The sequence below is a fragment of the Haliotis rubra genome, unplaced genomic scaffold, assembly GCF_003918875.1.
Source record: "Haliotis rubra isolate DU_JTF1 unplaced genomic scaffold, ASM391887v1 Scf7, whole genome shotgun sequence".
Taxonomy (NCBI): Eukaryota; Metazoa; Mollusca; class Gastropoda; order Lepetellida; family Haliotidae; genus Haliotis; species Haliotis rubra.
Window position 1 is genome coordinate 4473823 of NW_025767412.1, and position 27321 is coordinate 4501143.

At 40.7% G+C, this 27321-nt stretch overlaps 1 protein-coding gene and 1 long non-coding RNA gene across 5 annotated transcripts in view; one reads left to right on the plus strand and one right to left on the minus strand.

Moving 5' to 3' along the window:
• Positions 1-27321, plus strand: part of LOC124258627 (metabotropic glutamate receptor 3-like) — a 164624-nt gene that overhangs the window by 127684 nt on the left and 9619 nt on the right. For all 4 annotated transcript variants that reach the window (XM_046692699.1, XM_046692697.1, XM_046692696.1 and 1 more), the window contains exon 3: positions 11771-12831. In XM_046692699.1, coding sequence (XP_046548655.1) covers positions 11771-12831 — 1061 coding nt within the window. The remainder of the gene's footprint in view (positions 1-11770; positions 12832-27321) is intronic.
• On the minus strand, positions 11356-18721 carry LOC124258630. Its single transcript, XR_006893630.1, has 3 exons — positions 18710-18721; positions 18226-18230; positions 11356-11467 (listed from the first exon to the last, which is right to left on the minus strand). It is a non-coding gene; the product is annotated as an uncharacterized LOC124258630 (long non-coding RNA).

Sequence of the window (27321 nt, forward strand, 5' to 3'; positions counted from 1 at the left end):
TGCAAATCATTACAATAATTATTGTTCACAGATCAAAGTAATGTAGATGCAGCAAAGAGGATGCAGGGTTAATTGACCAAGGCCTTGACATGCATCTTCTCAGTAGCCACAGTGGAGCTGTTAGTATTACGTTTAACGGATTAGAAATAGTATGCGGCGGAGAGGCCAGGTTGGTCAGGCTCATCACCAGCTTAGGGCATCCTCTTAATGCAACCAATATAGCGAATAGGATTGCTCCCGGGAAGCGCTGCTTTGTCGAACCCACCAAAAACCTTTTGAGAATGTGAAGGATCTCTAACACTGCAGTCTTCTGCATTAATCAGAGTGTCAAAAGGGTTGTGTTCCTGGCAGCAAACCCGGGTAGTCAAGTCAACAGATTGCGAGAGTATTATGAATGCAATTGCGTATTAAGAATGCAAGCGTGATATGTCGCATTATCTTTTCCTGTATCTAAAGGGGCGGTGGGGTAGCTTAGTGGTTAAAGCGTTCGCTCGTCACGCCGAAGACCCGGGTTCGATTCCCCACATGGGTACAATGTGTGAAGCCCATTTCTGGTGTCCCCCGCCGTGATATTGCTGGAATATTGCTAAAAGCGGCGTGAAACCCAACTCACTCATTTACTCACTGTATTTATGAGAGGAGGGACAGTCAATTCAATGATATAAATGGTTTCATAGGAAATATCCAAAACGGCAAGGACAGATTTGTTGGTCTGGAAACGTCTGAGGTCATACACGGGCCTTTCCCAGAGCATTATATGATCATCTTTTTCCGTGACGACCTTCTACCTATACTGGGTTGACCATGAATAGAGCCCTGATTCAAAACCACCAGCACGACAATGATAAAAGGATCGAGCTGTGTCATCATGTCGCTTAAGATAATGTGATTCTTCCAAAGCCTGGCGTCCACATTAATCTACATTTCATATTTGTCCTGCACAATGTCACACTGACCATATTAAAGGGAAGTGACTGACCATGAGCAGCAAACAGAAAGCCTTCTATTTCACTTTTCAGGCCAGATGGCTTCTTTCAAAGAATACACACAAACTCAATACAGGGCTTAAAGAAGCTTCCCTTCTGAACATTGAGTGAGTGAGTGAGTATGGTTTTACGCCGCTTTTAGCAATATTCCAGCAACATCACGGCGGGGGACACCAGAAATGGGCTTCACACATTGTACCCATGTGGGGATTCGAACCCGGGTCTTCGGCGTGACGAGCGGACGCTTTAACCACTAGGCTACCCCACCGCCCCTTCTGAACATTGAGCCTGTGTTGATCTGATATAACATTGCGCTTGGTTGACACTCATTTCTGTACCGCCTTGCAGTACAGAACCATCAACAATTTTTATTGTGTTTAAATAAAACTAAATGAAATAATATTACTTTCGAATTTAAGAGACATACATTGGAGATAATAGTAAATATTAATGTTATGATATTATTATTATTATTATTATTATTATTATTATTATTATTTGCAAAGTGAATAATACGACATGACGATAAGCATCATTCAGGTCATCCTGACTGGGCTGCTTGTCTCTCAAACACTTAACGGTTAAGGCGAGTCTGAAAGGTGGTGAAATGGCTGTATGATAAAGAACGTCGTCAGGTATTGTTTAATGCACTTATACACACCGTCCTTTCATCAGCCTAATTGATGTTACCATATTCCCGACAGAAACGATGTAATTCCTGTGTCTGTGACCATGTCCGCCTGTGTACGATCCGGTCATAGACATATTATCCGTGATTACAGGCCCTATCACGTATAATGAAACTATTAGATTCAACCTTATGAAAACATGGCGTTTTGTATCATGTGTCGGTGGCAATCGATAAAGCCTCTTTCGGGAGACTTACACATATTAGGATAACATTTTCATTCCCCGAGTCAACAGGATTATGGCTTCTTGTCCATGTACCTTGTCACAGAATGTCTGGCTCCTATCTACTTGAGATTGGCTGTGGTACTAAACTCTAGAAGCAATGCCCATGCATCAACGAGACCATTCTTATAACTTTGTTCCGAGTTGGAATGTCAGTAATTATGTTGTCCTATTACCGTAAACTCGTATTTACATTATGAAGCGGGCTCTTTGTATGAAAGGGGATTTGAAGATGATTGGAAAACACCTTTACTATGGTACGTCTTTTGGTTATTTTTGGATGAATTGCATGCGTGGTGCAACGAAGGCCAAATAACCCCATCATTGTCTCCTCTTATGTGGTCGTGGGTTTGGTAATTCCCTCTTACCACCCACTGAACTCTCTCCTTGGGTGTTGCGGGCAGACTAGACCCCAGTCAACCAATATTTGTTTCCACCCAAGTTGTTCATGTTAAGGTACCCGTTGTCCCTTGTCTTCTAGGCATAGAAAGGCGCAGTTAAGCTGCACCTAGTTCTGATGACTATGACGTAATGACGATTATCAGTAGCTATTGGCTGGCCTGACAGCAGTAATGTGAATTATAGTGGCGTCATTTGGTCGTTCGTTAAGCATTGGATCAATATTTCCGACTTTGGCGACAATACCCATTCATTCATTAACATAGTTCACCGAGAAGATCCGCGTTAGAATTGGTCTTTGGCAACCGTTGCTGATAGTGAGAGGCGACTAATGGGATCGCGCGGTCGTTTATGCATGTCACCATATCACAACTGATGCTCATGATATCAATCACTATGTTCTTTGGTTCCGACTATTCGTATAGCTGGAATATTGCTGAAAGCAGCGATACACGGCAAATAAAAGCACGCTCCCTCACTTGCGCAAGACCAGATGCCTGACCCGCCTCCGACCGTTGGTCTATTGTCTGATGAAAGGGCACAAACATTTCAACGAATAATTAATCCGGGTAGACAAGAATTACCACATACATAGACGCCAGTATGCGGCATTTGAAAGGTTCTGAACATTGGATACTGGACAAGGCATCTTGGCTAAAGTGTCAGTCTAAATGTGTCTTATGACGAACATAAGCAAGCTTTACACTACATGGCTCGATCCAGCATTGATTTTTACCCATCTTTGAATTCTCCCTGACACATTTTCCTCCTAACCACAGTGGACTAAAAGGGTTTATTTAATTTTTAATGCACGACCCCGATGGATTTGTGTAGAGGGAAATGCTGTACATCACGTTATTGCTTTCCAAGGACCAGGCAGGATGTGTGGAGTTAAACACTGAAAACAGCTCTAAAACGTTGCGACAAGATTTCTCCTCCACCGACATTTAATTAAAGTGCTATCATTTATACCAATCCTTTTCCAAGGTTCTTTCCTCAAACAGTCAGCGTAATTGCACTTAGTGTTCTTGTATCATCTCGTTCTAGTCCCGCGATGTCTCGCGAGAATATAGTTTCTGTTATACGTAACACTTTCTCAACAGGGAAAGGGCTTTTGGAAATGTGTCTATCGGCCTTGCAGACATCTTCTCATTCGTAAAAACCTCTCAGAGCGATTTCTTTAAATTGAGGTAGTTTTTTCCCCCTGGCCTGCATCTCAACGCCGGATGTATTGTGTATAGGGAGGCAATGCGGCTTTGTGAAAGCAATGATGGGATTACGAAGTTCAATTTTAGCGCAAAAGGTCGTCAGTAATTTCTTCAGATATTGTCTTGCGCATTTGTGGCAAACATGTATCGCCCAGTGGGGCAACTTTGTATGCATAGTTGCTTCCCTTAAGAGTGTCTGGGTGTGGAAATTCGCACATGCTCTCTAGTCTGTCACATCTCAGGTTTCGATAAATAGCAACTGTCTATCCCCTGTGTTTTTCTTTTCCCATTGGACTTAAGCCCACCATGAAATATCTTAAACACATCATAAGTTTTTTTCTTAGAAATATATGTTTCCTCGACATCGATTGTTTATCTACTTGCTTTTGTCATCGAATTCCGACACAGGTGGACTCACTTTTTGTTGCTTAACTCAGCACTGTGCAATGTTTCATCTTTTTGACACCAGTCTGTAAATGATTGAATCTGGACAAGTCAATCCAATAGTTGACATCACGAGCATCTATCTGCGCAATTGTAATACGATGACATGTTTCAACCAATTCAGCGAGTCTGACCACCCGATCCCGTTAGTCGCCTCTTACGACAAGCATTGACTGTTGAACTCCATTCTAACTCGGAGGGCGGTGGGGTAGCCTAGTGGTTAAAGCGTTGTCTCGTCACCCCGAAGACCCGGGTTCGAATCCCCACATGGGTACAATGTGTGAAACCCATTTTTGGTGTCCCCCGCCGTGATGTTGCTGGAATATTGCTAAAAGCGGCGTAAAACCAAACTCAGTCAGTCAATCAGTCAGTCTAACTCGGATCTTCACGGATGATGGACTAACTACAACAGCCTAGTTTTATATACTTATTACTTTTATGGTTGGATTTAAGTTCCTATTCCGTGTTCTTTACATATCCAAAGCACACGTATACTCACTGAAAAAGGAAACTCGCCAACATGTGTTTGTGAGTGTAACAGTATGAAGGGATTCCCCCTCTTGCGTATAACAAGGTATCACTGATCAAAGTGAGTGAGTGAGTTTAGTTTTACGTCGCTTTTAGCAGTATTCCAACAAAATCACTGCGGTGGACACCAGAAATGGGTTTCACACTGTACCCACGTGAGGAATCGAACCCGCGTCTTCGGCGTGACGAGCGAACTCTTTAACCACTAGGCTACCCCACCGCCCCCACTGATCAAAGTATCATTGATCCGATGATCCTCATATTGTTTTGTTCTTGTACTGTTCGGTTATACAGTTAGTCGTTGTTATACTGCGACTCCATAGAAGAATGCATTAACTTGGTACCAAATGGCATTATACTCATTCTCTACACATGCTATACCTGCTATTTGCATATGTGTACATCATTAAAACATGTGCGTTTCTTTTTGGATGAGTATACACATCTCGCCCAAATCGGACAACAGCCAGATGTATGTAGGTAAAGCCATTTGAAAGAGTAGCGTAATATCGTTATGGTAAAGTGGAAGAATTGTTCCCATTGGTTCACTTTGACCAGGTAATGAATATTTCATCGTGTCACAGGTTCAAGTTTTTTACAGCCGTTAAGAGCACAGCCAACTGTACATGCTCACTTTCAGATCGATTGCCTCTCACCTGTAAACAGTTTACCATGCGTCTGAGGAGCATGCGGCGTTTACTTACGTCAAGAAATAGAACATGTCCAGTCAAACGCAAATACCAATTTCTTATACCTGTCTAGGCATCTTCTTGCGTGAATGAGAAACCGGACCAAAATATATCCAAGGTTTGATAACCTTGGAAAATCGATGCTGCACAAATTTAACATCCTGCATCGTCTGTAAATGTCAATGGGCATCAGCTGAGGACTGCAAGAAGACAACGCCTCTCCAAGACCGTTTCGGATTAGTGCTTTTTATTTAAATTATAAATGTAATTATAGCTCTTTTAGTCAGTGGATATGAAGGACGAACATATTCTTGAAAAACGGCAATTGTTTTCACTAGAACAGGTTTAGGGTAAAGGTAGATCTCTATATGTGAATAGCACCTGTTGTTTCTTATTGAATGATTTATTAGAAAGATACTTATGTGTACCGAGTATAGAGAAGCAATATTAGACATGCATGTATGTGCAGCATAAAATCTTCGAAACTCACCGTACATTCGTATGTGCTCTTTGGCATTGATAAAGGATCATGTGCAAATGACATTATGCGGCTGGTTTCTTTGTCCTGTCTATACAGGGATATGCAATTGCGCCTTGCATAGACTGGAATCAATACACATTAACCAGAAACCTGGTCATTGGTACACCGAGGCCATTAAGTAGTGCATGTACAATCACCCTCACTAGTTCGACTTTACTACACTCCGACCTGCGTGCTGGGTCTGAGCCCAACTCTTGTTGCCAGTACCTACGGGTATTAAAAGGCAATAACCCTCAACAAAGAGAATGACTATCAAGCTTAATGATGGCATTATGGCTGCCTGTGTAAAGTACGATCTGTAATTTATCGTCAAGTGAAATCAGACTATGAGTTGGCAGGGATTTCGGGCTGTGTTTACGTGGGTCGTTGTGCTCATGAGGCAAGACTGTTATACTGGTCTTCCGCCCGCTAGACGTTGCGGCCAACACAACCAGTTTCGTGTTAGATTGTCCCGAGACACGCAAGGCCCCTAATGCTCATGGTCGACTTGCGTGATTTTAACAAGTACAATTAATTAAATCTGTAGGTTCAATCGGTCTGACAAAGTCCACTCAGGGCTTTAGTCACAGGTCACAGTGTTCTTAGAAGCGTGATATATAATTCAGACTAAAGTTGGTAAAAAGCAACATGAAATGTTTTCATACGTAGCACCGTTCAACTGAAACATGGAGGTCACGTTTTACTCTTGAGTTCACCCAACTATCGTCAGAAAACATAATACGATGTGACGGCATTTCATGTTCTATGTTAAATGACTTGTTTTTGAATTATATCTTCTATTAACCTTCCTTGAAGGGCCATCATAAAGTATTACGTTAACAGCATGCATAGGGGCAATTAATGTATAACTTGTAAAGATCAAAGGTTTAACGAAAAACGATCATTCATTATTTGTTGCAAGTCCCGCAGTTTCATCGTTATTCTAGTATAGATTCTGAAACCCGTGTCTCCTAAATCGATTTAAAAGTGATGGATTGTTGTGTTGGTTTGAATGATCAATGATGATTTCCTTTGGAACAATATCGTCCCGACTGTTATTGTGAGCCATTGGTGAGCTTCTAGGAAATGACATAGCTATTCTTGGTTTTACCCTCATTTACATATTAATATGACCGTTTTCAAACAAACCAACTACATCCTAAAAGTCTGATAATTACAAAAAGGCCTTAATTCAAGCAAGTGGTATCTCGGGTCAAAGGTGGCCCATCTCAAGTATTGATTTGCGAAGTGACATTTTTATTTCTCCAAATGTCACTGTTTTCTGAGGCTATGAAACGCCTTCCAGAAGGATCAGCTAATAACCGATCTCTAGATTCTCTAAGGATTTGGAATTTAGTTCAAATATGTGAGTGAGACAGGATGAACGCTTCTCGCCTCTGCCATCCGTCTCAGTGGCACCAAGTTTTCAATTCTGTATGGACGTGTCACTCCGTGACGACCCCTGTGCTATTCCGTTTTTTCTATGAAAGGATGTTTTCATATCCGAGTCGCCATGAATCTCCCCTCAATCTCCGGCAGTCACAAACCAGCCATGTTTGTCATGTTCTGAGTTCCAGCTGACAAACATTCAAAAATAATGTCAGGGATCATTCTGACCGAAGCTTTTCCACAGGCCTTCTTTAACGTAACATTGTTCTGAGAACATTTTTATTTTCCGAAACTGGACTCAATGCCGGGAGATTCATTTAAAGGATATCACTGCGGAGAAGAGGTATTTCTGCTTTTGGTAGGGGAATATCAGTGTTTCTTTTGTAATGAAGGTTATTGGATATCAGTTTTGTCTGGTTGAATGTGCTCTTTAGGTGAGCGTTGAGGAGTATCTGTGGCTGGATGTGTTTCCAAGTATGTCCTAATCATTCCTAGGACAACTGAAGGAGAAACACACGGTGAACCAAGACAAGACAATTGATCGTTGTCGGATATTAAGCTGACACTGCAAGAGATGATAACATCAGTTCTGTCAAAATCCTGCCGCTAAGCAGTTCCAAGTTGGAAAGACGGTACAATGGATAAAAGTATTCACCTCAAACTATTCATTTATGAAATGTCATTAGATTGTGATGTAATTACTCATAATTACTCATAATTACTCAACACCATGACGCAGTACTTTACTGGGTTAATTGTAATGGACAAAAGCAAACATAGTTTCATTAATGCCAAAGATCAATAGAAACAAATTGATGCCGACAATTAGCTTGGAACCATAGCTGTAGCTATTACAGAAATGTAATGGAAATCAATGTCTTCATGAACAATGTGAACGTTGGTGGACCTTTCACAGTGTAAATGGGATAGCTGTAAGCAACCTTTGTTTAAACCCCAAGATATTCTGTCTAATGTGAAAAAATACTTTACTGAACCATTGGAAATTCTATTCACGTTTCATGGTCAGATTGTACTACTGAATTTCATTGCAAGATATTGGAATTTCTCAGATCGGTCTGCTTGAGTTATTGTCGATGAGAAAAGAACTTTTTAAAAGTTTAGGCACGCTTCAAACTGCGGTCGTTGTGGCGATTAGAAACATGAAACTAACAAATGGTGCAACATCCATTATGTCGTCCCATAATAATAGAAACTTCTTCCACTTCTTGTTTTGTGAGAAGCTATTATTAAATTGATATGTACTGGGTCTGCATATAAATCCTCGTAAATGGCACGGCTTCTGTTCAGATACCGAGTTCAAAAACATTATTGCAGTTCCTCAAATCCAGAAAGAGATCGTGTGGAGACACTTGATATGCTCTTCAACTCACCTCCCTCAAAACCTAATTATTTTGAATGATTCAACATCAAGGAAAATCAGTGAGAATCCTAATTTCTGTTTTTTTTTAAATCCTCATTTGCTATAGAATTATTAAAGAGATAGCGGTAAACACAACCAAAGGAGCTGTCCAACCTCTCAAGTGATTCTACTCCAACATCCTTTGATGCCTGAGCTTCGGAGACCCTAACACAATCAGTCGAACAGAACAAACACACAGAAAACCAACTACAACTTTAAGACAAGGCATATACGTTACATTCGGCAACGGATTGAATAATCCCTTTTTCAGCAGTGGTGTGATTACGGAATCCCACATTCATGGACGATAAACCAAGTGAAATGTCACATGTAGAACACAAGTAATTGTCTATTATTGAGATTACTATTTGCATTAAGACAATTGACACTCGTCGACTTGTTATTTGCGTGAGGTGTTCGGTGCATTTGATTCAGACGTAACATGTGAAGGCATTGAAGTGATATTGTCGATGCATTGTACAGTACATGTGGTGGTTGAATCCCCACTAAGGGGGCAGGTCTTAGATGTTTGGGGGCGTGGTGGGCGAAATGGCTAAAGCGCCAGGCTAGTGATCCAGCGAGCTTGAGGTGGCGGGATCGAGCCCAGCCGTGACCGGGTGTAAAAATCTTGGAGTCAACTTTGTGTGCAGACTCTTTCAGTGTTCTCACATCCCCTAGTGTACAGTACACAACCCTGTGTACTTAAGAGAACCCACGAATCCGTTGGTATAAGACCAGATGGTGGCCACATGAATACGTGCATACACCTAGTTGCGGGTTCAGCAACGTGCAGTAAACTTGGACAAAGTACTGTGACTACGTGTCCCAGTCCACCCAGCTGTGAACAGGTACCTCGTAAGAATGGGAAAGCCACACTAACTCGGTGCGCCTAGTGGCTGCAACAGTTGTTAGCTCCCCAGGGAGTTGAGATTGATAATACGACTTGCCGTTGAGATTGACATCCAGTGATCGAGGGGAAAAACAAAGCGCCTTTGAGCAGCTGAGCTGGATATCGGCGCTATACAAATGTTAGTATGTAAATGTAAGTGTAAATGTAAATGTTTACAATCTTGGTGAAACCAAGGAGCATGGTCCTGAAACATAACCTTGGCGTTGTACAGGAGATGATGACATTATTTAGGCATGGTAAGGGCCTTATAGGACCGCTGTGTATGAACATTCTGGAGTTGCGGTAAACTTTATATGGATTAGTTGGTTGTAAAGGCGTTGTAGAGACGATGAACATGCATATAGATGCTGGAGTAACGCTCTACCTTTTGTCACATTGCTTGTGAATTAGAAATACATGCTCATGATCCAATCGGAATTATAGATTACGATAACGGAAATGGTTTTGTCACTTTAAGTCATTTACGCTCAATCTTAATTTTCTTTTTGAAAATGACATGATGTTATATCCCTAGAATGTTTGTAATAATTGTTGTGACTGCACAATTAAGTTCTTATTCTGCCATCAGACAGTTCAACTCCACATATATAAACACCATAAATCCCACAAGAACGGCGATGTCAATATCTGTGTATGATGCGTTCATTATAATGGATACAGAAACGGCAATACGTTGAAAAAACATTTTTATCATAGTTTTCTCAGGAAATGGTGGCTTTTTGTGTCATTTAATATTGCCATTAGAAACCAACTTTCATTCTTGATTCGTTTGGACAGAACACCCATTCTATAGAACATGATTAAATGCGACACGAACTTTCTTCAAAGAGCAGACAGTTTAATGACGCCATATTTGGTTTCTTTACCGATGGTACAATGATGACAGCAACTCTATTGCATCACACTACGAAGAAGAGTTTTAGCGAAGAATGTTTGCGCTTTCTGCACTGTGATGTTGATGATGTCTTCCCTATGCAGCTTTATCTTGCCGAACAAATTGAAAACAACTGATAGACATTAATTACCCAAGTTGAATGTGTGGAAACGTTTTGTTAGGAAGGGTAACAGTAGGCATGTGGAGTTAGGACAACTGTGAAAACTGGAAGAAACAGGAGGGTTCTTACTGACGAAGCTGTGAAATAACAACCGTCAGTGCTATAGTATGGGCACCGGGTCACTTCTCATATGTATACTGTTCACAATTTGCTAGGGATAAAATCATGGATTCAAATTTGGTTTAAATATTTAAGCTTATTGTAAGCATTGATCCTAGGTGTCAGTATGTCACTGCATCTTGTGGATCCCATACCTGCTACTGACAGGTGTTGTGTACTTGTCAATGACTCCTTCCATGATTTGCAAAATTGTTGATTGGTGCCATGAAAACCATTTTTATGGTTACTCATGTATTCAAGTGCATAAGGTTAGATTAATGTGATTGTTCACCTGAAGAAGGGTTACCATATTATTATTTATACAGTTTTAAATGGATACAATTTCAAATTATGAATCTACGTTTAAGCTAAGTTGTGAATTCTTTTTATCCTTAGCAAAGTGTGAGTAGTACAGTATCCTCTTAAAAACGTAGGAGAACCTGAACGTTCAATTTGGATGGGAAGTATAAGCGTTAACAAACTTTTCAAAGACAGACATCTTATGAATGCATCACCATTTCTCTTTATCACCACCCCTAAACACAACGCAGGGGATGCACGTGCACAACGCAGTGGGTGTGCATTGGGTGTCATTCTTCATTTTAACGGTTTTCAAGAAGGTCGATAAATCACTGTAGACCATTAATTCTGACAATCATCTTGCATCACAAAGTTGTTCGTGTTTGTTTCTAGCCGTTGTTTTTGTTTGAAAATGAAAATTGTACACATACGAATTTCACGTCATACACCAGTCATCTTTCAAGAGCGATTACTGTACAAACAACTATGGTCATAAGGAAGTGCAAGTGGTGATGCACTCTCAAAACATTCATTATTATCATATCAACATTGATTGACGCAGATATATTTCACAATTGTTTTCAATCATAAATCAAAAATGAAGTTCCCTTAGTGTTAGTTGAAACATCAATGGCTACAGAATCGATGGACGCAGATATTTGTTGTAAGAATATTTACAACACTTCAGATGTTAGGCTTGTATTTTGCGTTCTCTGGAGACAGAAGAGTTTATACATGTATTACCAGTCCTTGCTATTCGAACATAATAAGCCCATATACGCACAAATCACCTTTTACACTTTGTCATTGTATCCGTTAGTCACTGTTAGATTAGTGTATGATTTTGAGAGTTTGATGTCTAATTGGTTTCAACAATATTTATTACAATTTGTTCTTTATAATCTTTTCAGATGGATACGGTGCCAAAATAAGCTTCGATAAGTCTGGCAACGCCCCTGGACGCTATACCATCATGAACTTCCAGAGAAACAGAACCACTCGCCAGTACGAGTACAGAGAGATAGGACGTTGGGCCAGCACCCTGGAACTTGACATGGAGAAGATCATCTGGGCAGGTGGAACATACGACGTCCCCACCTCCAGATGTAGCGAGCCCTGCAAAGAGGGTCACATCAAGAACATGCGCTCTGGAGACCAGTGCTGCTGGATTTGCACCAAGTGTCTCCCTTGGGAGTACGTGAAGGATGAGAAGACGTGCGACCCATGTGCGGACGGGAAATGGCCCTACGACAACAAGACTGGTTGTTTCCCTCTCGAGATCGAACACATGACCTGGAATACGTTATTTGCCATTATTCCCATCTGTTTGGCAGGTGTGGGAATTCTCGCAACTTCCTTCACTATCTCACTATTCGTCATGTTCAACGACACTCCCGTTGTTATGGCTTCTGGACGAGAGCTGAGTTACATGTTGCTTTGCGGGTGCCTCTTCTGCTATCTGATGACATTTGTACTGCTTGCAATGCCCTCATCAGCTGTTTGCGCCTTCCAAAGATTTGGTGTTGGGTTTGGATTTTCAATTGTATATTCAGCACTTTTGACTAAAACAAATAGAATTTCAAGGATATTTGAAAGTGCAAGGAAGTCTGCCAAAAGACCTCCTTTCATAAGTCCGAAATCACAGATTGTGATAGCGGGGATCCTTATTTCAATACAAGTACTTTTTACCTCAGTATGGCTTCTACTAGAGCCCCCAGGGACCAAGCTATTCTACCCAGATGAGAAGAAAGCACAGATTATTCTTAAGTGTAAAAGTGATGACATCTCATTTTTAGTTTCCTTAGTGTATAATATGCTTCTTATTATAATATGTACGGTATATGCCGTGAAAACGAGGAAGATTCCAGAGAACTTCAACGAATCTAAATTCATTGGATTTTCCATGTACACAACGTGTATTATATGGTTGGCATTTGTGCCGATCTACTTCGGAACACTGAATTCATTTAAGGTACGTATACACCTGACTTTCTATGTATTACTTGTTTCAAGGTAGTAACGGGGCGGTGGGGTAGCCTAATGGTTAAAGCGTCCGCTCGTCACGCTGAAGAACCGGGTTCCATTCCCCACATGGGTACAATGTGTGACGCCCTTTTCTGGTGTCCCCCGCCGTGATATTGCTGGAATATTGCTAAAAGCGGCCTAAACCCAAACTCACTCACCCACTCAAGGTAGTAACAAACGCTATTGGACGTTGGGATTTACCTTATATTCCTGAAACAAAGCTTACAAGCAGTTAAAAATTATTTCTATTTTCTGACGAAAAGTAAACACAATTTTGAAGGAAATATGTCTACATGTACTGATGCGTCATTTTGATTAAGACTTGCCTGGCAACATACATGTAGTTGGTCCAGAATAGGATCGAAAGGTAAAAGTAATCACATCTTCACGTAAGGGTAGCCCGCCAAGTTGTACCACAGGACCTGCTTCAGCTTTGATGGGCAGTAAGTCCTGATTATTTCACATAGTCAGTATCGACAATTCCATTTGCTAAAGATTATATTTACGACAAACTCGCACTGCTTGCAATGTAGGACGCATCAAAACTAAGTCGCATCTAGAATTCAATCGTAGGGTAGTGGCGGAATCCTTGTACGAAAAAAGTTTAATTATCTAATGGAACCGGGCCGCCAGGACAAGGTTTAGGAACTCGATTGTGATGGTTATCCTCTCTTCAGAGGGATTCGGCCTGATCATCAATGTTTTCCGTACGCAATGCGGGGCAAAACACTGTTGCAGAAAGACATTAAGTCGACACACGTTTGAAGTTTTTTTTCACAGTCTTCGTTTTTTATTGGTTTATGTTTTATAATGTATCTAATGACTCTCGCAACTTTAGCCATGTCTTGATTAAAATGTATTTATTTCCAGATCTACTTTCTTGGGAATTACATCCGATCTCTTGAAGTAAACACTGACAAGTTGCTAACAACTGATATATCTTTAAAAGATGTTTGTTTTATGCGAATATTATTGTTGAAACCAAATACCGTTTTACTCGAATTTTTTGGAAGGAGAATTTGACTGGATCATATTAGTTGGTTCTATTGAAAGCATATTTCGTTCATTTTGATTTGATTTAAACGACAGGCTGGGAAATGAAATTGAAACAACGTTGTATTTTAACTGTTGTGATTATTATTCTGAAGGCACGGTCGACCCAGTAGCTGGAGGCGCTCAGTTCACTGTATAGAGTTACTTCCCTTAGGCAGGGCTGAAAAGTATTCTCTCTGGTTCGAATCCCAGATTGCAGGTGTTTTCAACTCCATCATGCTATGGTCCATAGTGGGAGCATTTATCTTTTCCTTTCACGTCGAGGTAACAGGCCGGGCTAATACTCAGATACTATTCTGCCAAATCAATTCTATGCATACGTGTTTTACTTGAATTAATAAAATATTTTATAACTATATTGGATGTGTTACATAGAAACGCCATGACGTCATTACACTAACTGTCGTCGTCGTACAGAGACTTGAATCATCCATCGTAGTGTAGAAGAATGTTCGATAGGCTTTCTAGAAGTTGGTGAGTCAATTACAAAGGTTACGGCTTTATGTATGACACCTTCTTTAAACGTGATTTTAGTTTCATGGCGGTGTAAGAATCTACACTCAAACATCGCTATATGCAAAAAACATGTTGTTATCCAAGTTTTAACCTTTGGTATTGCTGCAATTAGTGTTATCAAATTCATATCCAATCACGGTCGAAGTTACATATGTACATGAACTTTAATCAAGCAACACCTACGTTTTATTTGAAAACACATGTTGTTGTATATGCTTTGAAAACTAAATTCCGCGTATTGTGACTTTAACTCAGTTGTCAATAATATTCTGATATTGAATTGCTGAAAACGTATTTGCAGTTTGTGAGGAATACACAAAAACGTGAAAGCCGGAACGTTTGGTCACCATGACTTCGTCACCAATCTGAATGTCACACAGTTCTCAAATTGTTGTGATTGTGTGAACTATCACCTCATCAGTACCTGGTGTAGTCACCCCTCGCACGGATAACATCTGCCAGTCTCCTCATACTGGCAATCAAACATCGACTATTCAGCATCGGAATCGTCTGCCATTCCTCATGGAGTGCATGCGTCAATTTCTGCCGATTGTGAACAACAGGATCTCTTGCTTCAACCTGGAGTTCAAGATAGTCCCAAAGATGTTGGTCATGGTAATGTTTCGATGGCATTGTTCTGCAATTTTGCGATGACGTCATCCCTGAAAATCTGAGGCCTGGCAAGGGGATAGTTATAAAAATGTGGCACGACAGCGGTAACCAGTACTTCCGTTGATAACGTTGTCCATTGAGTGCCCCAGGTACTGTAATGAGATACAGCTTGCAGTTATACGAAGTGCAACCCCCAACCTTCACTGACTCACCAGCCTGGCGAGCCACCAGTTTAATGGTTCCTCCTCCTCTTCATGTGCCTTGTTACGACATATCAGTTCGCGACAACAGCCATCGGTAACGTGTTGAATGCCTTTTTCGCACCAGGGAACCCTACGCCATGTCCTCAAGTTGAGGTTATATTATAACCTGCACCAAGACAGACGTTCCTGTCGGTTAGGATCGGACGATGTCCCCTCAGACCAGCCGCCCGCAGCCTCCTCTGATGATACTGATGGAGTCGGACTCCCACTTTTCTTTGGTTCGGCATAGGGCATGGCATTGTGTCTTGTCAGAAGACTTTAGACTGGTCATCACCGTCACTGGACGTTCTCGTTCTTCCAGGTATTGGACGACTCTTTACTTTACTGGTGGCTTCCTTACAAGCCGACTAATCATTGTGTAGTTAGTGTTCAAGTTAGTACCGTTGCTGATACATGCCATCTCTTGTGTCATGCACGCAAATTACTTGCCATCGTGCATTTTCAGAAAGTTTGCGCCTTTCCTTATCACGAAAAGTTATGTATGTTAAGTCTAATAGTCTTTGGTATCAGAAAACATATGCTTCATATCGACATTCCAGAAAAAAATAGGATGTGATCGCCTGTATGGGCCAGAATTTAAAATGAACTCCTTGGATTCAGGTGGTGCGTAATTTATGCGTATGGGTATATATCGATGAATACCGGAAGAGACAGCATGGTTATATATTTGCCAAGCTTTAAAGGTCAACCATTTCCTATTTATAGTTTATTTTGTTAACCTCTTGTCAGTCAACTCGTATTGAAAATAGTCCGTCAGTGCCTAAGAATTCCGAGTCTTGACAATCCTCAGAAACAAATTCCGTTTGGAGTAAAGGGGAAAATACCTATATATACTCATGCCAATAATGGTTGTCACCCCCTTCAATTTTTTAAATTGGAGAGAGGGTGTGGGGTGGGGGGTGATGAATGAAAATGATGTTTTAATGCTCTCTATATGCGTTAAATGTCTGAAACAACGAAATACTAGGTCGTACTCAAAGTCAGGAGGGGTTTATGAGATAATCTATACAACGTGGATTGATTTAATGCGGATATAGTTCAGTATATAACCTCGACTGAGCACGGCTAGTAGGCACATGATTCCCCTCACCCCCCTGAATGACATTGGAACAAATTATCGACTGAAATTATATGATAGAAATCCCCATACCGTTAGGGCAATGGAAAGTAAACAGTTCGGTTTAACGAGGTTAAACAAAGCTTATGCCAGACTGTATATTGTATCAATGTAGGTCACAGGGTATTACTGCGAGCGTTTGATTACTCACATGAAGCACTTGGTCAGGATAGTTTACACTGTAAATATATGTCGACAGTTACGATTGCAATCAGGCATCGATTCCGGTGTCTCCTCGTCCTACAATACAAACGACCTGAAGTTGATCCAAACCAGTATGCTGGCATGGAGGGTAGGGAATATGTTTGCAGAAGCACGTAACACGTCCATGCACTGGTATTGTCAAGATTTGTATTGACATTAGGCTAAAATGATACACTTAAATACGTCCAGGTTCTTCGCAAACTGTATAAATTAATGCTGATTTTGACACACGAAGGGGTGGTAATGTTGGCTGCTGTCGCTGAAAGGCGGTGTCACCGGCAGGGCAGGACAGACTTACTCTTTTGGGGAACACCAGGTGTCATCATTGATCTTCAGTGATCCATTCATATAATCAACTCATGCCAATAATGGTTGTCACCCCCCTCCCACCCCAACCCCCCCACACCTCACCCCCACCCCACACCCTCTCTCCAATTTAAAAAATTGAAGGGGGTGACAACCATTATTGGCATGAGTATATATAGGTATTTTCCCCTTTACTCCAAACGGAATTTGTTTCTGAGGATTGTCAAGACTCGGAATTCTTAGGCACTGACGGACTATTTTCAAGGGGAGGGGCATGTGCGTGTGCGCGCGCTTGTGCGTGTGCGTGTGCGTGCGTGCGTGTGTGTGTTCATCATCACAACTGATGTAGATTCTAAAATGGCCAATGCCCATTATCTGACCGTTGTGAAACGGCAGCAAATATGTTGTGGGAATGAAAAGTTTGAAGTTTTATATATTGACAGTATCACTGAAAGTCATATTTAACTCTGAGATTTTGTGTCATCTGAATATATTTAAATATATACATTCCCCTGATCATATCTCAAGGTTTCCACGTTTTCTTCCTGTGTCAATGTCTGACACCGGCTTTCCGCCAACATTAACGTCACACGCTCCAATACAACTGGAATATTGTTGGAATTGTCGCTAAACGTAGCTTAACACACTATCATGCCGTACTGACACAATTTCCTGTATATTGTTTAATGTTCGATCTGTATGGATCTCATATTAGCTCACAGCCATGCTGAACGTGTAAAGACGACTGGATCTATACACATTGACAAAGAGCAGCACTTGGCAGAGACTGGTGTTTGCATATCAGCACACGTTTATTTCAAAAGGACATAGTTGTCTTATCAAAACATTGATTCCATCACAGCAAATAGATGGTTTAGCATACAATTCACGCTTCCTGTTTCATGGGAGTACATTAGTGCAATATTGGCACAATCCATTTGATCAGGTAAAATCACCAACAGGAGATCGATCTGCTCACCTGGATTTATGCTTTTACAGATATAAATTCTTTACTCATTACCCGTGTACTGTGAAACCCTTTTATCCGGACAGAGCATTTGATAATGGAATCATTCAGTAATTTCTACTTTGCATTATTTTAAAAAGGAATGCGTCCTGTTTCACTTCAGTTGAGGAGAATTGCAGATTGTAAGCCCTGAAATCTTTTAAGAATTTTATGAGCTAAAAGATCGATAGAGTGATCAATATTTCCACGCATGCAAAGAGCCAGAAGCCTTTAGCTACACAAGGCAATGCGACTCACGTGAACCTACTCTTTGTATTCTTGCACTAGGTATCCTATCGACAATATTTTGAAAGCTTTGCTTTATGAGATGATGCACATTATGTCAACATATGCCCTGGCTGACGGGAACAAATTACTTACTTCGCAGGAAGCACCTACATAATACGCTTACTACAGCATATGTAATCTCCAATAACAAGTGCGTTAGAGCTGGAAGCCTGGTTGATAAGGGTTTTGTACATAGATGCAAGGGCTTCCTCGTGTCAAAACAACCAATAACACGGAACAACAATCATCTAGCTGGAAACAATGGCATCAGTAAAAACCATCCGACTCACAAAAGCTGTTTTCATTTTTTCTCGCAGCGTCTCGTTTAACCCGCCTACAAGGATCTTTGACGTTGCGTTTGACAAGAAATTTCCTTATTTTAATTAGACATTTCAAAGCACTGCCGAAAATGGCGCAAAGATGATCTATCAACGTTTAAAACGTTCCTTGTGTTGTCGACTTTTTTACAAAACCAATGAAACACTGGCGAGCAATCTCAAAGTTGTACAATGAATACAAACTGATGATGAATTTTTAATAAGAAGTGGCTAATGACAGCGTCCATTAAAGGGCCGCACAAGAACATTAACCGCTCGACCACAAGTCCTGTGTGGTCGTTTAGCCGATGGTATCTGTTTACTTTTACTGATATCCCCCAAATACCAGAAAAAACCCATGTAGCTATTGATCGTATCGTTGTGCTGTAAAGGAAGACGAGAGAATCAAGGTGCCACATATGACTGCTTTTGTAGTCCAAAAATATGGGGTTGTGATTTATGACGTCGACATGTTTTGAATAGATTACGGCTGCTTGGTGCTACGATTGTAACTGTGTAACAGATTGTGTTTACTATAAAATGTAATGGGTTTACAACAGGATATTTTAGCTCAAGTGAACTAAAGTTCAAGTGAGCTTTGAGCTGAATTCCTGTATTGGTGATCTAACCAATGGTGTCTCTAAAACGTTTGTTCGTTTATTGTTAAACGGCGCACTATGGCGGTAGTCTGAAAATAATCGAGTCTGGACCAGCCAAGCCAGTGATCAGCAGCACGAGCATGGATCTACGCAAGGGATACTATAGCTATTACATGTGTCAACCAAGTCAGCGAGCCTGACCACCCGGTGCCGTTAGTCGCCTCTTACAATAAGCATTGGTTACTGAAGACCAACTGTAGCCCGGATGTTAATGTGTTTCTCTGAATAGTGTTTCAGAGGCCTTATATTGCATTGTTAATGAATATGTCTCGCTGTCCAATTTCACAGACATGAATTCCATATCAAATCGAACTTAAAACAGCTATAACCTTTCACGCTTTAGGCGTAGGTGGATCCATGATGGTTGATCACCTTCGTACATGACCATAACTAGACGTTTATTTATGTATCAAATTAAATATGACGTTCAGTGTGTCGGTATGGTCTTGAATAACATCTGACAAGTCTCATAATCTTTTACTTTGGACATCTCATCTGTCACCTCAGTGTTTATGAAGCTGTGTAGACGTGATGCCAGAATATTGCATGTTTTGCAGCTATAGCTAAGCTCGAAAATGTATTGAACCACGTATTCACCGATCGGGCGCTTATGAGCCTATGAACGTGTAGTAAGGCGATTATGATTAAAGCAAACTTTCTCGTAATCAGCCTAAACAAAGAAAGGTGAGCTACGGAGAACGACAGCTTACATACTTTAGTTAATATGAATATTATTCAACACCATACTCACACACAGAACAATTCATTATGGCCATATTCGAATATTCGAGACCGTTATTCTACTAAACAGTTTTAGTGTATGCAGCCATTTCAATCATTTTCATTTAACCTCCACTAATAATTCACGTGAACGTGACAATATAATGAGATGTGATAGAGAACGTAAACTTTCTGCCAGCATGATTTATTTAACCACAACGTTCGTAACGACAGTGAACATCGGCAAAACAATGACTGCGGTATTCTATCCCGCTTCTCCAGAGTAGTAAAGCCTCTCTTTCCCCAATACTCGTCCATTTTTATTCAGATTTTATTGATAAGAGTCCCTGGCTCGTAACTTTGTTTGGCACGTAATCAATAGTTACACGAGCTCCTACATCGAAGGACATGCTTCAGCATATATGCTCTCTCATTTCACATGATCTCTTAACTAGTTCAACATTCAAATGACATTGGATCCTGTCTGTTCGCTCATTGAAATAACGTGATGTCTTTTTTAGATACTGATACTGAGATTTCAATAAATGAAGATGCATTTGGAAATGTTTCCGTGAGCTCTGGTTAACTTTGTAATGGCAGCCAGTCAACATATGCCTGTTAGGGACCAAGTTAAAATGCGGGGCTAATAACCACAGTTGCACTATCAACTTTATCATGCTTTTTGAATATTTTTATTGTCCATGGCCTTGACCTTCTTGCCCTGTGTGTGAAAGCGGACAGTCATGGTGACCAGGTCTCCATCTGGGACAATGGGTTGATGGTTATACGGGATATTAACTGTCACATTTAGGATACCCAATATTCATTGTTAACGGCATTTATCTTTTCCGGGGCCTGTTTCGTAGTGATGTTTGTGAATCAATAGATTTAGCAACATTTGCTGTATATCCACAACGAAGTTCGCTACAATTAACACCTTCTGGACAGTACCAGAATATAGTAACTTAATAGCAGCTATACCACGTGCACAATGAAAGCGTTTTTGTTCATTGATATGCGATGACAAGAGATAACACTATCGGCTAAACCTTTTTCACTGAGCGTCAAGAGACTTCCTTAGTAATACGAATTTGAGCTACAAAAACATCCAAGGATCACGAAAGCAAAACCTCAAGGCATTCATGTTCAAAAGACGTTGTGTTCCCGGGGGATTTCTGTACTAGAGACTCCTGTTGAATTCTTGTCATGTGCCATCAAACCGAAACTCACTCTTGGAAAGTTATGCCACATAACGTATGAAGAAGGCCTTTGACAAGGACTTGTTTTATGCTCCTGAAAATTACTGTCAGTTTTCAAAACAAGTTTTTACTCTATTGCTTTCGACAATTTACATCTAGGTAATGATAGGATGCTGGGGTATAACGGAACAGAGAGCTAGTTACACCCAGGCCTACTGCTCCGCGGCATAAGGCAACTAATACAAAATTCGTTGTTATCGTGTGAGTAGCGGGAACTATCGGTATTGAGCATGACATGCTCATCACTAATGTTCAGTGCTTCATTTATATAATTTTCAGCAACCGCCTCTCTTTGCTTTTTAATGTGTCAATTGAATAACGGACCTCGAGGAAATTAAGATTCGACTCCATCAATTTCTCGACTTTGAACAATGGAGCGATGGTATTGCATGGTACCACATGAGACGTAAAACGCAAGATCATATCACTTCCTGTTCAAGTTCCTGAAAAAGGTTGATGTATTTTTAAATAGAATGAATAGGATGACGATTGTAATGTACAATGAGATAGTTACGTGAGCTGGTGAAACTAACGTGTCCAGTAGGCATACCTTACAACGCTGGCTGAGATGACAAAACGAACCAGTTGAACACAGTTTACAATGAGGTTCTGTTTAAATAGCTATAGCTCGGAATGCGTGTACGTTTTAACTGTAATATCAGTTTACAAATTTTTTAAGACTTTAGAAACGGCGGTGAGGAAGCCGAGTTGTAAAATCGTTCGCTCGTCACGCCGAAGACTGGGGCTCGATTCTCCACATGGGTACAATGTGTAAAACCCAATTCTGGTGTCCCCCACCGTGATATTGCTGGAGTATTTGCCAAAAGCGGGGTAAAACTAAACTCACTTTTGAAACTATTAGAAACTGTATTTCCGAAATTGGAAAGGTAATGAAACTACAGCCTTTTCCAAACCCTTTCGACGCTAGGAAGTACTATATATTTCTGTACGTTATCTACTGAGTAGACCAGCCAATATATGTTTTGGATCTTAACTGTAGATGAGAGTCACATTATGCTTTCAACCATTGGCTGATGGCGTAGTCTGACAAAAGAATCGATGAGGCGGTGAAACAAGACTTAGCTTATTGCCCTACTAGAGCCTGCATTGGTGCGCGTTTACACAGATTGTGACAGAATTCTGTCGTGTGTGCCAGAGTATGAAATATTTAGTGGTACCGGCATTGTCTGGGAATCATGGCAGGGGGAGAACCAATGACGTAATTAGTTCCCGTGAAATCTTGAAATTCCATCTTTTAAACATGATTGTAGGTGTGGGAGAACCGTTCATGTCACTTCTCACTTTGGAGAGGTTGTGTGTTCCGCTGATCAATGTTCTCCATTGTGACAGAGCGATACAATACATTACAAGACACAAACACATTTCTGAAAATATAAACGTGTTTAGCAGTAATGTGATCAAGCTACATGGTACGAAACATCAACTCTCGAGAATAACTAGTCTCAATAATCTACGAAGACAGATTCCTTGTGAAAAAAGATTAAACTGGCTGTGAAATTTATATGAATGACACGGGTCCTTCAAAGCGAAACCTGCAAGCATGTTATATCTTCCGATAACACTCACTACTTACACACTTGGCCTAAAACGTACGTGTTTGTTGCCTGAAGTTGCACGGCACTGTTCTTGCAATGCAGAAGGGTTCTGTAAACAAATGAAACTTCCTTCAAAAACATACTGGTGAAGGTGTACACATTTTATAACCCATGACCATCAGACGCAATGATTTGACAACACATTACTTCTGTAGTAACATGTAGGAAAACATGAGGGTGGTCCTTTAAAAGCAAACCGTGTTGTGTAATCATTTGGGTAAAACGTAATGGGATGTATTTCACTAAAGAGTTCTTGCTGGTGAGAGTCGAAGGACGTTGGAAGATGAGACACCTTAGTGTTACCGGCGGTAAGATACCTGTATAACATAACGTTGTGTTAGAGATAATTGACGAAAGATGTTGCTATACGCATGGATACTTGCAGAAATCATCCCCTGATGCAAATGCAGTCTTAAAATGCATTAAAATTAATTAAATTGCAACAAGTTTTCAATTTATGTAGCGGTTGCTGTAGGGACTGCTTGGAATGCTTACACCTTTCGCAAACTCCTGATGTCATCACCGTTTTTCACAAATCCTTGGCACAATTTTTGTCCCAAGTTTTGCTTTTTTCGGTCGAGACTGATTATTGTTATGCGGTGAAATTTCGAATCTCACACACTCTTGAACTAAAAAAGGTGGTGTTTAATAATGTCTTTAACAGACAGTGAAGTAATGTATGAGAGAAGATTTTTGGTAATTATTGTTTCATGACACCTTACTTAACACTCAATGGTGTGTACCTAACATCGATTGTTCTGATGTTTGACGAATATGTGTCAATGACGTCATTGAGTGATCAGTGTTCAAGGCTATTTCAAATTACTCTTACAAAATATGGCGGTACGAATAAATGAAAAATCCACACGCAACTTGAACGCCCTGGAGCTCCCTACTTACGTACAACAATTCATTTGGGACATCTTTTATGTGACCTCTTTAGTTATTCCCTGAATGACAGTCTTTTAAAATGGCAAGAGGAAATTGAACATGACACGTTTTTAAATAATGATTTATTTCATTACACTGTTCAAGTTGGTTCTACTTCTACAGGATTTAGGGTCTCAAGCTGTCAGCGCCTGCACGGCATGATCAATCAGAAATAGGAATGTCTAAATTGGCATTGTCCTTGTTGTGAGTTCCATATCCCGCCTCTAGACTACAAGCGGTATTTCAGATCCAATCCTCGTGTCTGTAACCTCAAAGAGACCAGTTAAATTCCTATAATCGTCAAAAAGCGGTTAGGAGGAGAGGAATGTTTGACTTCATTAGACGATGTGAGAAAATGGCATTTAATGATCTGGTTTTATGGAAGCAGACGGGAGGGAATTGCATTGACCGTGTCCAAAGTTGCCCGATCATTAAGAAATATCCCAGGTGGCCGTAGGGCTCAAGCATTGATCCTCTGATTCCAAGCGATCACTCCTTCGCTGTGTCCACCACTACATCGGAATTCTTCACACTTCGATTTCTGTGGGACTAGAATATTCTCAAGGAATACTAGAATATTCTCAAGGAGGGGAGAATATGTTCGTCGTCTCTGAGATTTGTTGCTGTTGTATTATGATTCCTCCTTGCCGTCTGTGTAAACATCTCATCTATGTTGTCGTGGACAGTTGTCATGGGCATGTGCGTTAAACCCTGGACAAGGATAATTCAAGTAGATGTGCGTCGATATTGCACAGTTCCTTCTGCTCGCTTGAAACCACATTTCTAAAACACAATGACTATGAAAATTTAGGTCAAGGATATAGAGCAAATATCCGAGATGTGTTAGGTCAATCCATAGATGTAAGCCTGTTATTGACAGATGTAACACAGACATGGGAATTAAGCTTATGGACGACTGTGTTTGGACATGCGTGTTAGTGGATGTGGTGTAGACACCTCTTCACGTTATTGACCAATATTGGATACGAGAAAATAGACGATATTGGGAACAGTATATATAAATGATGAGTTTGAACTGTAACTGAACTGTTTATCAAACGCAATTTCGTTTTTAACCTCCTCCCCCCCCCCCCCATGTAATTTGTAATGGGTTTTTTAAATGTATATTTCAAGATTAGATCCTGACCTATAAGTAAAACGTTTATCAGAACATCACTTTCGTTGGATGTTTTTCATGGGACACTTGCTTAAATCCTTTTGATCAGCATTGCACCAACTCAATAGTTAGGTGTTTAAGATTTATGGTAGACATAAGGAGATTTGACTCAATATTGACAACATGATCTCAGGAGCAATTGCCTGTTTTCACCATTATTCCCATGTTTATTCAACACCTGACTTGCCTTTGCGTGCTTTTGTCACAGCCGCCAACGGTGGGTACATATAGGATCCGCTCACCGCTTTTGCCTAGTATTATGACAGATTCTTAATTGTAAAATAGACTGTTTTTATCAGAGATGCGTTTTTGTGGGGTAATGTTTGACGCTCTTGTCATTATTAAATACTCCGTTGGTCCTAATTGTTTTGAAAAATGTGTACAATCTGAAAACCCTGTCGAAAGTAATCAAATATTAAACAAAGTGAAAATATGTAAAGCAAAGTCACAGATATTAACTTTATATAGAATCACATTAGCGTGTTTATAGCGTTTGGAGCGAAAAGTGCTCACGATCGTTAGGATGCAGCCATCAAGCTGATGGTCTGATAGGCAACCAGGAGTCCTCATTGCCAGTAATGACTAGCTAGGACGATTAATAAATGGACTTGATCACTTGTGTTGAGCGATGTACCACAGCATGCACGGAGTTATTTGTTTGCTGGATCTTCTTTGGAAGGGCGTGCTTTTCTTCTACTGAACTGACCACGGTCTTGGAAACCGCCTCAAGCACATCATCTACTTAAAGGCCATTACTCGGGCCTATAGTGCAAAAGTATTCTGGATAGGTAATTGATATTGACCGTATAGATTGGAGACATCAGATAATATTGCTTTAGGCGTGTAACCCTAGCATGTGTTATCAGCAACGTCAGAAATTGGGCTCCCATTTTATCAGGACTTTAACGACATAAGTAATTGTTGTTATTGTGGTCTGACTGTATGACCACTGCAAGCTGTCATTATAAGGACGATGTTGGGAGGTTGACGTAGGAGTGGCGGAAAGATTGTCATGTTTGTTGTGTGGTGGGTGGATTTTATATGATGTGTTGTCAGGTGAACCTTTAAAGGGCATAGACGGATTTATATAGAACTTAAAGGACCGGTTGGACACTTATTGTGACAAAGACGGATGTATAAGGACTATTTGGTACAACCAGTTCATTTCGACACGAACGGAATGACATGGATTTAGACATAGAAGGATTAATATGGATTTAATAGTTCAGGATGGAGCCATGAGATAATTTCGACATAGTAGGATTAAAATAGATTTAAACGGACGGGATGGGACCTTGAGTTAATTTTGGCGTAGAAGGATTATTATGGATGTATAAGGATAGTATGGACCCATGAGTTCATTTCGACATAGAAGAAATGTTCTACATTAAAAAGGGCGGGATATAGCCATGCTTTAATTTCGACGTTAAAGTTGCACGCATACACAAGGACCGGCTGGGACATCAGTTAATGTACGCATCAGGGGTTTTGGGACCCGGGACTGGTAGCCGTTCGATTCAGATCACATATGGAGGAATAACCAGCAATTTGGACCTAAGACAATTTTAAGATGCATTAATTTAACACAAAACGTGGCAGCTATGGTGCAACAATGCTTATTTCACAGGGGTCTCCTTCATCAGCCAGTTTAATTCCAGCGACATATCCTTTCTTAAGAAATGCCTGTAAGGACGATCTGGATTGGACTATTTGTGGGAAACACTACTGTTGTCTGACCTGTTCAAAATTCGACATCTTTGATAGCCAGGTGTTGGTAGCTTGATGGCTCACATGAAACCGCGCAGACATTATACATCACGTATTGCACTTTTTTTTTCACTTGCCATGTCGAAATCCCCAATGGGTGGTATCATACTGTCGACTTGTGTCATATTTTATAATCTGGATCAGTGTGTTTTGTGTTACAAAACATCAAATTCCTCTTAAAGCTTTAGCGGAGGAAATAGATGGGCAAATAATGCACTCCCAGTGGAGCCGGGATGTGTAGACGGTTAATGTTGAATACATGAACAGTTATTGGGTTCTCAGTTGAGGTGGGATAAAGCAACCATTTATGCGTTCTCGGTGGGGGTGGGATAAAGCAACCATTTTTGCTTTCTCGGTGGGGGTGGGATGAAGCAACCATTCATGCGTTCTCGTTGGGACGGGGTGTATCGACCGTTAAGGCGTTTCTAAGTGGAGGTGAGGTGTGTGGACGGTAATGTGTCCTCAGTGATGTATAGATGATTATGCTTTCTCAATGGAGGTGGGAATTACGGACGGTTCATGCGTTCTCAGTGGAGGTGGGATGGATGGACGGTCATGCGTTCTCAGTGGAGGTGAGGTGTGTGGACGGTTCATGGACGGTTATGCGTCCTCAGTGGATGTGGCAAT